The sequence below is a fragment of the Pseudorca crassidens genome, chromosome 19 (genome assembly GCF_039906515.1).
Source record: "Pseudorca crassidens isolate mPseCra1 chromosome 19, mPseCra1.hap1, whole genome shotgun sequence".
NCBI lineage: Eukaryota > Metazoa > Chordata > Mammalia > Artiodactyla > Delphinidae > Pseudorca > Pseudorca crassidens.
Window position 1 is genome coordinate 22308008 of NC_090314.1, and position 13147 is coordinate 22321154.

General features: G+C 41.6%; 1 protein-coding gene across 1 annotated transcript; it reads left to right on the plus strand.

The window, feature by feature from the left end:
- Window positions 1-10038: 10038 nt before the first annotated feature.
- On the plus strand, window positions 10039-12398 carry LOC137211607 (eotaxin-like). The gene is made up of 3 exons (XM_067714144.1): window positions 10039-10169; window positions 11365-11476; window positions 11874-12398. Exons 1-3 carry the CDS (start codon window positions 10094-10096, stop codon window positions 11977-11979), a joined length of 294 nt encoding a protein of 97 aa, XP_067570245.1. The 5' UTR covers window positions 10039-10093; the 3' UTR covers window positions 11980-12398.
- The last annotated feature ends 749 nt before the right edge of the window (window positions 12399-13147 follow it).

Genomic DNA, 13147 nt, shown 5'->3' on the forward strand with positions numbered 1-13147 from the left:
AGTTTCCACACACTAGGAAGCCCCTTCACTGGTGGAGACGGGGGGTGGGAGGAGGGAGAGCTTCAGAGCCACGGAGGAGAGCACAGTAACAGGGGTGCGGAGGGCTAAGTGGAGAGATTCCCGCACAGAGGATCGGTGCCGACCAGCACTCACCAGCCCGAGAGGCTTGTCTGCTCACCCGCCGGGGCAGGCGGGCGCTGGGAGCTGAGGTTTGGGCTTCGGTCGGATCCCAGGGGGAGGACTGGCGGCGTGAACACAGCCTAAAGGGATTAGTGCACCACAGCTAGCCGGGAGGGAGTCCGGGAAAAAGTCTCGACCTGCCGAAGAGGCAACAGACAATTGTTTCGGGGTGCGTGAGGAGAGGGGATTCAGAGCACCGCCTAAACGAGCTCCAGAGACAGGCGCGAGCCGCGACTATCAGCGCGGACCCCAGAGACAGGCATGGGATGCTAAGGCTGCTACTGCAGCCACCAAGAAGCCTGTGTGCGAGCACAGGTCACTCTCCACACCCCCCTTCAGGGGTGCCTGTGCAGCCCGCCACTGCCAGGGTCCCGGGATCCAGCGACAACTTCCCCGGGAGAATGCACAGCGCGCCTCAGGCTGGTGCAACGTCACTCCAGCCTCTGCCGCCACACGCTTACCCTGCTTTCCGTGCCCCTCCCTCCCCCCAGCCTGAGTGAGCCAGAGCCCCCGAATCAGCTGCTCCTCTAATCCCGTCCTGTCTGGGTGGGGAACAGGTGCCCTCAGGTGACGTACACGCAGAGGCGGGGCCAAATCCAAAGCTGAGCCCAGGGAGCTGTGCGAACAGAGAAGAGAAAGGGAAATCTCTACCGGCAGCCTCAGGAGCAGTGGATTAAATCTCCACAACTTGATGTACCTGCATCTGTGGAATACCTGAATAGACAATGAATCATCCCAAAATTGAGGCAGTGGACTTTGGGAGCAACTATATATATATTTTTTGCTTTTTCTCTTTTTGTGAGTGTGTACGAGTATGCTTCTTTCTGTAATTTTGTCTGTGTAACTGCTTTTACCATTTGTCCTAGGGTTCTGTCTGTCCGTTTTTTTTGTTTGTTTGTTTTTTTAATATAGTTTTTAGCGCTTGTTATCATTGGTGGATTTGTTTTCTTGGTTTGGTTGCTCTCTCTTTCTTTTTTTAAATTACTTTTTAATTCTTTGATTTTTAATTTTTTATTTTAATAACTTTATTTTATTCTATTTTCTTTCTTTCTTTCCATTTTCTCCCTTTTATTCTGAGCCGTGTGGCTGACAGGGTCTTGGTGCTCTGGCCAGGTGTCACGCCTATGCCTCTGAGGTGGGAGAGCCGAGTTCAGGACATTGGTCCACCAGAGACCTCCCAGCTCCATGTAATATCAAATGCCGAAAGCTCTCCCAGAGATCTCCATCTCAATGCTAAGACCCAGCTCCACTCAACAACCAGCAATCTACAGTGCTAGACACCCCATGCCAAACAACTAGCAAGACAGGAACACAACCCCACCCATTATCAGAAAGGCTGCCTAAAATCATAATAAGTTCACAACACCCTAAAACACAATACTGGACGTGGTCCTGCCCACCAGAAGGACAAGATCCAGCCTCATCCACCAGAATACAGGCACCAGTCCCTTGCACCAGGAAGCCTACACAACCCACTGAACCACCCTTACCCACTGGGAGCAGACACCAAAAACAAGGGGAACTATGAACCTGCACCCTGCAAAAAGGAGACCACAAACAGAGTAAGTTAGGCAAAATGAGAAGACAGAGAAACATACCGCAGATGAAGGAGCAAAGTAAAAACCCACCAGACCAAATAAATGAATAGGAAATAGGCAGTCTACCTGAAAAAGAATTCAGAGGAATGATAGTAAAGATGATCCAAAATCTTGGAAATAGAATGGAGAAAATACAAGAAACGTTTAACAAGGACCTAGAAGAACTAAAGAGCAAACAAACAATGATAAACAACACAATAAATGAAATTAAAACTTCTCTACAAGGAATCAATGGCAGAGTAACTGAGGCAGAAGAACGGATAAGTGACCTGGAAGATAAAATAGTGGAAATAACTACCACAGAGTGGAATAAAGAAAAAAGAATGAAAAGAATTGAGGACCGCAGTCTTCCCTGGTGGTGCAGTGGTTGAGAGTCCGCCTGCCAATGCAGGGGACATGGGTTCATGCCCCGGTCCAGGAGGATCCCACATGCTGCGGAGCAGCTAGGCCCGTGAGCCATGGCCACTGAGCCTGCATGTCTGGAGCCTGTGCTCCGAAACAGGAGAGGCCACAACAGTGAGAGGCCCATGTACCACAAAAAAAAAAAAAAAAAAAAAAAAAGAATTGATGACCATCTCAGAGACCTCTGGGACAACACTAAACGCAACAACATTCGAATTATAGGGGTGCCAGAAGAAGAAGAGATAAAGAAAGGGACAGAGAAAATATTTGAAGAGATAATAGTTGAAAACTTCCCTAATATGGGAAAGAATACAGTTAATCAAGTCCAGGAAGAACACAAAGTCTCATACAAGATAAATCCAAGAAGAAACATGCCAAGACACATATTAATCAAACTATCAAAAATTAAATAGAAAGAAAAAATATTAAAAGCAGCAAGGGAAAAACAACAAATAACATACAAGGGAATCCCCATAAGGTTAACAGCTGATCTTTCAGCAGACACTCTGCAAGCCAGAAGGGAGTGGCAGGGCATATTTAAAGCGATGAAAGGGAAAAACCTACAACCCAGATTACTCTACCCAGCAAGGATCTCATTCAGATTTGACAGAGAAATTAAAAGCTTTACAACAAGCAAAAGGTAAGAGAATTCAACACCACCAAACCAGCTTTACAACAAATGCTAAAGGAACTTCTCTAGGCAGGAAACAGAAGAGAAGGAAAAGATCTACAATGACAAACCCAAAACAATTAAGAAAATGGTAATAGGAACATACATATCAATAATTACCTTAAATATAAATGGAATAAATGCTCCCACCAAAAGACATAGACTGGCTGAATGGATACAAAAACAAGACCCATATACATGCTATCTACAAGAGACCCACTTCAGACCTAGGAACACATACAGACTGAAAGTGAGGCGTAGAAAAAGACATTCCATGCAAATGGAAATCAAAAGAAAGCTGGAGTAGCAATTCTCATATCAGACAAAATAGACTTTAAAATAAAGACTATTACAAGAGACAAGGACACTACATAATGATAAATGGATCAATCTAAGAAGAAGATAAAACAATTGTAAATATTTATGCACCCAACAAAGGAGCACATTAATACATAAGGCAAATGCTAACAGCCATAAAAGGGGAAATCGACAGTAACACAATCATAGTAGAAGACTTTAACACCCCACTTTCACCAATGGACAGATCATCCAAAATGAAAATAAATAAGGAAACACAAGCTTTAAATGATACATTAAACAACATGGATTTAATTGATATTTATAGGACATTCCATCCAAAAACAACAGAATACACTTTCTCCTCAAGTGCTCATGGAACATTCTTCAGGATAGATCATATCTTGGGTCACAAATCAAGCCTTGGTAAATTTAAGAAAATTGAAATCATATCAAGTATCTTTTCTGACCACAATGCTATGGGACTAGATATCAATTACATGAAAAAAATCTGTAAAAAATACAAACACATGGAGGCTAAACATACACTACTTAGTTACCAAGATATCGCTGAAGAACTCAAAGAGGAAATCAAAAAATACCTAGAAACAAATGAAAATGAAAACACGATGACCCAAAATCTATGGGATGCAGCAAAAGCAGTTCTATGACGGAAGCTTATAGCAATACAATTCTACCTCAAGAAACAAGAAACATCTCAAATAAACAACCTAACCTTACACCTAAAGCAACTAGAGAAAGAACAAAAAAAACCCCAAATTTAGCAGAGGGAAAGAAATCATAAAGATCAGATCCGAAATAAATGGAAAAGAAATGAAGGAAACGATAGCAAAGATCAATAAAACTAAATGCTGGTTCTTTGAGAAGATAAACAAAATTGATAAACCATTAGCCAGAATCATCAAGAAAAAAAGAGAGGAGACTCAAATCAATAGAATTAGAAATAGAAAAGGGAAGAAACCACTGACACTGCAGAAATACAAAGGATCATGTGAGATTACTACAAGTGACAATATGACAATAAATTCACAACCAGGAAGAATTGGACAAATTCTTAGAAAAACACAACTTTCCAAGACTGAACCAGGAAGAAATAGAAAATATAAACAGACAAATCACAAGCACTGAAATTGAGACTGTGATAAAAAGTCTTCCAACAAACAAAAGCCCTGGACAAGATGGCTTCACAGGCGAATTCGATCAAACATTTAGAGAAAAGCCAACACCTATCCTTCTCAAACTTTTCCAAAATATGGCAGAGGGAGGAACACTCCCAAACTCATTCTACAAGACCACTACCACCCTGATACCAAAACCAGACAAAGATGTCACAAAAAAAGAAAACTACAGGCCAATATCACTGATGAACATAGGTGTAAAAATCCTCAACAAAATACTAGGAAACAGAGTCCAACAGCACATTAAAAGGATCATACACCATGATCAAGTAGGTTTTATCCCAGGAATGCAAGGACTCTTCAATATATGCAAATCAGCAAATGTGATACACCATATTAACAAACTGAAGGAGAAAAACCATATGATCATCTCAATAGATGCAGAAAAAACTTTTGACAAAATTCAACACCCATTTATGATAAAAACTCTCCAGAAATTAGACATAGAGAGAACTTACCTCAACATACTAAAAGCCATATATGACAAACTCACAGCCAACATCGTTCTCAATGGTGAAAAACTGAAAGCATTTCCACTAAGATCAGGAACAAGACAAGGTTGCCCACTCTCACCACTATTATTCAACATAGTTTTGGAAGTTTTAGCCACAGCAATCAGAGAAGAAAAAGAAATAAAATAAATCCAAATCAGAAAAGAAGAAGTAAAGCTGTCACTGTTTGCAGATGACATGGTACTATACATAGAGAATCCTAAAGATGCTACCAGAAAACTACTAGAGCTAATCAGTGAATTTGGTAAAGTAGTAGGATACAAAATCAATGCACAGAAGTCTCTTGTATTCCTATACACTAATAATGAAAAATCTGAAAGAGAAATTAAGGAAATACTTCCATTTAGTATTGCAACAAAAAGAATAAAATACCTAGGAATAAACCTACCTAAGGAGACAAAAGACCTGTATGCAGAAAACTATAAGACACTGATGAAAGAAATTAAAGATGATACAAACAGATGAAAAGATGTACCATGTTCTTGGATTGGAAGAATCAACATTGTGAAAATGACTCTACTACCCAAAGCAATCTACAGATTCATTGCAATCCCTATCAAACTACCAATGGCATTTTTCACAGAACTAGAAGAAAAAATTTCACAATTTGTATGGAAACACAAAAGACCCCGAATAGCCAAAGCAATCTTGAGAAAGCAAAATAGAGCTGGAGGAATCAGGCTCCCTGTCTTCAGACTATACTACAAACCTACAGTAATCAAGACAGTGTGGTACTGGCACAAAAACAGAAATATAGATCAATGGAACAGGATAGAAAGCCCAGAGATAAACCCACACACATATGGTCACCTTATCTTTGATAAAGGAGGCAAGGCTATACAGTGGAGAAAAGACAGCCTCTTCAATAAGTGGTGCTGGGAAAACTGGACAGCTACATGTAAAAGAACGAAATTAGAACACTCCCTAACACCATACACAAAAATAAACTCAAAATGAATTAAAGACCTAAATGTAAGGCCAGACACTATAAAACTCTTATAGGAAAATATAGGCAGAACACTCTTTGACATAAATCTCAGCAAGATCTTTTTTGACTCACCTTCTAGAGTAATGGAAATAAAATCAAAAATAAACAAATGGGACCTAATGAAACTTAAAAGCTTTTGCACAGCAAAGGAAACCTTAAACAAGATGAAAAGACAACCTTCAGAAGGGGAGAAAATATTTGCAGACGAAGCAACTGACAAAGGATTACTCTCTAAAATATACAAGCAGGTCATGCAGCTCAATATCAAAAGAACAAACAACCCAATCCAAAAATGGGCAGAAGATCTAAATAGAATTTCTCCAAAGACATACAGATTGCCAACAAACACATGAAAAGATGCTCAACATCACTAATCATTAGAAAAATGCAAATCAAAACTACATTGAGGTATCACCTCACACTGGTCAGAGTGGCCCTTACAAAAACATCTACAAACAGTAAATGTGGAAGAGGGTGTGGAGAAAAGGAAACCTTCCTGCAGTGTTGGTGGGAATGTAAATTGATACAGCCACTATGGAGAATAGTAAGGAGGTTCCTTAAAGAACTAAAAATAGAACTACCATATGACCCAGCAAGCCCACTACTGGACATATACTCTGAGAAAACCATAATTCAAAAAGACTCATGTACCACAATGTTCATTGCAGCTCTATTTACAATAGCCAGGACATGGAAGCAACCTAAATGTCCATCAACAGATGAATGGATAAAGAAGATGTGGCCATATATATACAATGGAATATTACTCAGCCATAAAAAGGAACGAAATTGGGTTATTTGTAGTGAGTTGGATGGAACTAGAGTCTGTCATACAGAGTGAAGTAAGTCAGAAAGAGAAAAACAAATGCCATATTCTAACACATGTATATGGATTCTAAAAAAAAAAAAAAATGTTTCTGAAGAACCTAGGGGCAGGACAGGAATGAAGACGCAGATGTAGAGAATGGACTTGAGGACACGGGGATGGAGAAGGGTAAGCTGGAATGTAGTGAGAGGTTGGCATGAATTTATATATACTACCAAATGTATAATAGATAGCTAGTGGGAAGCAGCCGCACAGCACAGGGAGATCAGCTCGGTGCTTTGTGACCACCTAGAGGGGTGGGATAGGGAGGATGGGAGGGAGATGCAAGAGGGAGGAGATATGGGGATATATGTATATGTATAACTGATTCACTTTGTTATAAAGCAGAAACTAACACACCATTGTAAAGCAATTATACTCCAATAAAGATGTTAAAAGAATAATAAAAATAAAAAATAAAACACACCATGTTGCCTTAGGGATTTTGTCAGTGGTCCCCAAGCTTAAGTCTCTATTCTTTTTTTTTTCTTTTTTAAGAAAGGATTGGAATAAAATGAATGTTAATGTCTCTTTCAATTCTGTGTATAACTTTGCATTATTAGAGGAAATCTGGAGCAGAGCTGCAAAACAAACAAGGAGTCCGGCTTCCTGGGATCCTTGTCCACTGACCATCAGTCATTCTTTGGGAAACACTCAGGAAGGTCAGATTTCACAGGGGGGGGACCCCCGTTCTGCCCATCACTCAGAGTCATTCCTGACCAAAGCCCCACACTTATCAGGCTCCAGGCCAGAGGCAAGTAATGGGTCCAGCTCACATCACCACTGAGTCACAAATTTCCAAGGAAGAGAGACGTGACAACCAGTGAAGCTGTCCCCACTTGTAAGAGACAGCCAGGCAACTGGACAAAACAGCTACTGAACTTAAACGTTTAAAGATTTAATTTATTTCTACCTACTGAGGTTTCTCTGCTCCAGATGAAATCCAGAGCTTTGAAGGGAAACACAAGCATGTAAAGTTCCTTGCTAACAGGGCCCTCTAAAAACCCAGGAGAGTTATGAAATTATTCCTCCTAAGAGGACATAATCACTCAAACTTATCAGCCAAACATGTTTGAATGTTCCAAACTTGTTGTATTGACACAGCTTTGAAGAGCTTGTTTCCTCCACTAGTGTAACTCAGGCATTCTTGGAGAATGTCCCTAGCATAACATGCCTTTATTTGGAAGCAGTTGGGAAAATTGGGGAGAAGATGTTGACGAAACCATATGATCAGACTCAAGGTCCTTTTCTAGCATCCCCTGGCCCACAAAATCTGCCCCATTTCTAAACACAAATATATAGGAATTTCCACTTACAGAGTAACAGAGTGATCACTCCACTGAGAACTTTATATATATATTAACTCATTTATTTCACCCAAAAATTCTCTAAGGTAGGCATGATTATTATTCCCATCTTAACCTAGCAGAGAGTGGCTAGTAAGTTGTCCATGGTATCCAAGCTAATTAGTGGCAGAACCATCACCGAAACTCAGGGTCCTGATTCCAGAGACCACGCTAGACCACTTCATCTGGAGCTGAGCAGGAAAGAGTAAGGAAAATCCAGATTTCCTGGTCTCTACTTAATTCCTTTTTAGGTACTTGTAGACCAGTTACTCTAGATGGGAGCTGAGAGAGCATGTAGGCCAGTAAGAGGACTCTCTTAATCTCGTGTCCATGATGGACATGACCAGTCAGCCACATCACTGTCGTCTACTAACGCAAGCCAAGGCCTCAGAGTCCTTCTCAACACACCTCTCTGTGCCACCTGTACCAATTTGATATGGGAGTGTAAAGGAAGAGCCCGGAAATGGCCTTGCAGTGCCTCCATACCAGTATTCAATTCTGTATTCACCGCAGTGACCCCATTAAAGACTTTAATTAAGGACCTCATTAAAAGACCCCGTTAATAATGACCTCCCCTTGCACCATCTCCTACTAGGGGGCCTAGTGTTCTGCACGAAGAGGATACATGTAGGTTCTTGTCTCTTTCTCTTTGATATTTTTAGCCATTGGGCACTTTGTCTGCAATGTGTGCTCAGGGAGTGGGGTTGAACTAGATTGCTGGTTTTCCAAAAGTGTTCCTTGAATCCTTGGGGTGTGAGGGCATGTGGGCCAACCATTATGCTTCAAGCAGACCCAATCCACTACAGTGTATTTGATGAACAAGCTTTGGCTATTTGATTCCATTTGGAAAATGCTTTAGCGGCTAAGCAAATAGCTTAGAAATGCCCAGGAACCTCCATACTGTTTTCCGTAGGGGATGCACCGATTTCCGCTCCCACCAATAGCGTCCAGGGGTTCCCTTTTCTCCACATCCTCGCCAACACTTACTGTGCCTTGTATTTTTTATAAAAGCCACCCTAAGAGGTGTGGAGTGATACCTCATTACGGTTTTGATTTGTATTTCTGGGGAGATGTTCGTCAAAGTGTACAAACATTCAGTTATAAGATGAATGAGTTCTGGGGGTCTAATGTACAGCAAGGTGACTCTAGTTAATAATACCATATTATATACTTGAAATTTGCTAATAGAGTAGATCTGAAGTGTTCTCACCATGCACACCCCCCAAAAAGTTAACTATGTGTGGTGATGGAGGTGATGGATGTGTGAGTTAACTTAACTGCAATAATCATTTCATAATGCATGTGAATATCAAACCATCATGCTGTACACCTTCAATATATACAATCTTTATTTGTCAAATTTCCTTAACAAAACTGAGTAAAGAATGCACAGGAAGTCAAGATAAATAAGAAATACTCAGTTCTGATGTCCTATAACACTAAAATTCCAGGGCACTAAGATTCTGTGCACTAGATTGAATTATGGGGTGAGTTTCTCATGTGCTACAATTCCTGGGTTCCCAGAGACCAAGCAATGTTCAGAGCTGCTGAGATCTCTCTGTATTTGGATGGGAGCCTAGCAGAAGTTTTAAGGCCCCTTTCCAGCCTCTAAAATCCTAAAGACCACCATGTGAACACAAGGACCAGGGAAAGTACTTGAATCTCCTCATCTCTTCATGCCCTTGGTCTCCTTGACTCTTCCGCCACTGCAGATGGTTCATTTCAGAGAAAGCAGAGCTTGTAAGAATGACCCTCTAGGTTACCATTTGTGCTCAGCCATTCCAAAAACATGTGAGAATGAAAAGATATGTTTGCCTCTTATGTCCTGTTAACTTGCTGGGATCTGGAACAGCAATCCAGGACTTGCCTTTGTCATGATTTGTTCATGACCCTGGCCAAGCAAAGGTTTCCCTGGAAGCTCCCACACCCTGTGCTGTCTTTAAAAGGCATGTAGAGCAGCCAGAGCTGCAGAGAGGCTGAGACAAACCCAGAAACCAACAGCTCTCAGACTGAAGCTGGTAACCTCCCCGCTCAACATGAAGGTCTCTGCAGCACTTCTGTGTCTGCTGCTCACAGCAGCCATCTTCAGCACCCAGGTGCTGGCTCAGCCAGGTAAGTCCCTTCTCTATGGCAAAGCTGATCACCACCAGAACTGTCAGATCAGCAAGAATCTGCAGAGACTTGCTGCAGACCCCGTCATTTTAAAGATGGGAAAACGGGTCCCACGAGTGGACAAGAAGAGCCCCAACCTCACAATCAGAGAAAGAGCCAGAACTAGAAACCCAGGCTACTGAGGTCAGTCCCCACATTCTTTCCTGACATGAATATTGAGAGTGATGTTTTGTCCATCCATAATCCGGCTGCCTTCGCATGTTTGGGGATGGGGGCACACGAAAGAAAGACCCTCTCTTATTGCAGGCACAGGGGGCATTTTTGTCAGTGGTGGAGAGAAAAAAAATGCTTTGACTGTACACCCCAAAATTTAACTGGATCCCAAGACAGTTTTCAGAAACAGTGGTTAGAGGAAGGGAATGAGGTCCCAGGGGAATCTCTCAAGGTGACGTGTTGTGATTGTATCTATCTGTTTGTATCATAACTCATGTTTTCATCTTCTGATGACTTAGATTTTCTGCATGTATCAGTCTGATAAGACAATGCATGCTGTGGTAACAAACAATCCTAAATTATCAAGGGCTTAAAACAACAAAGGTTAATTTCTTACTCATACTAAATATCTGTAATGTATTGACTAGAGCTTTGACTTCATATACTCAGGATTCTGGATTGATGGGGCAATTGATGGATTGGGAACATTGCTGCTTACTGTAATGAAGGAAAAGAAAGCTCTCAAGGGTCTTGCACTGACAATTACAACAGCTACCTTAGAAATGATACTTGTCACTTTGTCTTCTCACTTATTGCTCAAAACCAGTTAATGGTTCCAATCAACCAAAAGTGGCCAAGACTTGCAAGTCTACCATGCGTCCAGAAAGCAGAGAACGGAGAGTATTTGATGAGCAGTATTATGACTATCCCTTAGTGACGTAGCTCTTTGTAATGACAAAGTTGGAGTTTATTGCATTGACCAAGCTTTTTCCATAGCCTTGCCTGTAGTGATGGGTCCCTACTGTACAGCTGGGGACACCAAATCAAAGGCAGAGGTACAGGACCTCAGAGCAGATGGATTCTGCCTCCATCTCTTACATTTCCTTGCCTTCCTGAAATTTCTTTCCTTACAAAGTCATGCTTAAAAATTATCTACATATCATTAGTGCTCAGTCTTTCTATTCATTTCTCCCCAATTCAGCTTCTGTCCCAACTGTCTGCTGCTTTAATATGGCCAGAAGGAAGATCTCCATTCAGCGACTGCAGAGCTACAGAAGAATCACCAACAGCAAATGTCCCCAGAAAGCTGTGATGTAAGTAGACAAAACCTACCCTTTCCCAGCCCCAAATTTCATTTCTGGGGGATAGAGCTCTTGAAACTGCATTAGAGTTAACTGGAGCCTTACACTTAGAGCGTTCCATCTCTATAATCCAATCCATGAGTTTTCACAACAGGAAATTTTCCCTCTAGCTCCCTGGCTAGAAGTTTGTTAAGGTCATACCAGTTCCTTCGAGTCAAGAGCAAGAATGGCTTTACTGAGCCATCAAGAGCAGCCACTGACCCTCAGCATCCCACCCTTCCTCTATCTCCTTCTTCTGCTCTCATGGCAACCCCTTCATCCCATGGCAGATGGTCCTGGAAGGTTTAGGATTAAATTGGCACAAGTTTCAAAGAGGATCCTTAATAAGTTCTTTCCCTCTCTCCCACAGCTTCAGCACCAAGCAGGACAAGAAGATCTGTGTTGATCCGCAGGAGAAATGGGTCCAGGATGCCATGAAGTACCTGGACCAAAAAGCCCAAACTTTAAAGCCATAAATATTCACCTTTTAAAACCAAACCAGAGCCTCAAAATGCTTGATTCATTCTCCCGGTCTTCCTAAGATGTATTCTGAGATAACCTCATTCCAAAAGGAATGGCTTTTATTTAATAATTAAAAAAAATATTGCATATAAGTTATTGACTTTTTAAAAAATTCTCTGCCATGAATTTTTGTTACTTTTTAAATGTAAAGCTTTGGTTGGGTCCCTCCCCCTCTGTGAGCCCCAATTCAATCACCTGCAACGTATGAGTAATGTTGTCTCTCTCTTCTTTAATTCCCTGGAATCTTGTAAGGGTCCTGGCAAGGATCATTGATACAAAAATGTTTTGTATTTTTAAGAAGATATTGCTCTTGTGAACCAAAGGTGTGGCTCATAATGTTAAATGGAAATACATGTTATTTTAGGAATTCAGAAAAAATATTTTTTATTACAGTCAGCAATCGTATATTTTGTATATTTTGTGGGGAATCTACATTGAGCTGGGAGGGAGAAAGATGGAAGTAGGGGTGAGAGGTATGGTTATGGGGGCGGGAACTGTGTTCCTGAGAAATGGCCTTTTAGTTCTGCTGGTCTTCAATGAGATTCAGGGTAAAACTGACAAGACCAGACAAAACCTTTCCATCCCTCTAATTCCAGTCCCCAAGAGAGGTTTCCCAGACCCCAGGTGCTTCAGTCTCTTATTCAGCAGGACTCTCACCACTATTCCTTGCCTGGCCAGCGCCATGCTTGCCCCAAATCTCTCCCATGACCCATTGCAACAGCCTGTGATATTCTCCCTGTGCCTGACATTACTCCTCTGATCATCCTCCAACCCAGGATAAACAGAAAAGAGACATTAGGAAGTCAGAGGAAGCCTAGATAACCCTTGACAAGAGGTTTATTTAGACTAAGACTTTATCAGCACTTAAGGAGGCTTCATCCTGGAACTTAAACCAGGTCTTCATGGATGGACAAGTACAGGGGTTCTTTGAAAGCTCTTTCAGGCCAGGCAGAAAGGAGACAGGTATAGTTTGAGCGAATGCCTAGAAGCGGGGGCGGGGGGGGGGGATTATAATGTGTTTATCAAGTTGGGTGGAGGCCCACTGGGAAGATGTTAGATTGGAGTCTGTGTGAAGTGATGGGGAAATTTGAGAAGGAAGCTTGAGGCCAGTCTGTGAAGGTG

What these genes read in the sequence shown, in the direction of transcription:
- LOC137211607 (XM_067714144.1), top strand. Translation starts at nt 10,094, where the DNA reads ATGAAGGTCTCTGCAGCACTTCTGTGTCTGCTGCTCACAGCAGCCATC. An exon ending in CCAGGTGCTGGCTCAGCCAG is followed by an intron (nt 10,170 to 11,364) that starts GTAAGTCCCTTC and finishes TCCCCAATTCAG; the next exon opens with CTTCTGTCCCAACTGTCTGC. An exon ending in TGTCCCCAGAAAGCTGTGAT is followed by an intron (nt 11,477 to 11,873) that starts GTAAGTAGACAA and finishes TCTCTCCCACAG; the next exon opens with CTTCAGCACCAAGCAGGACA.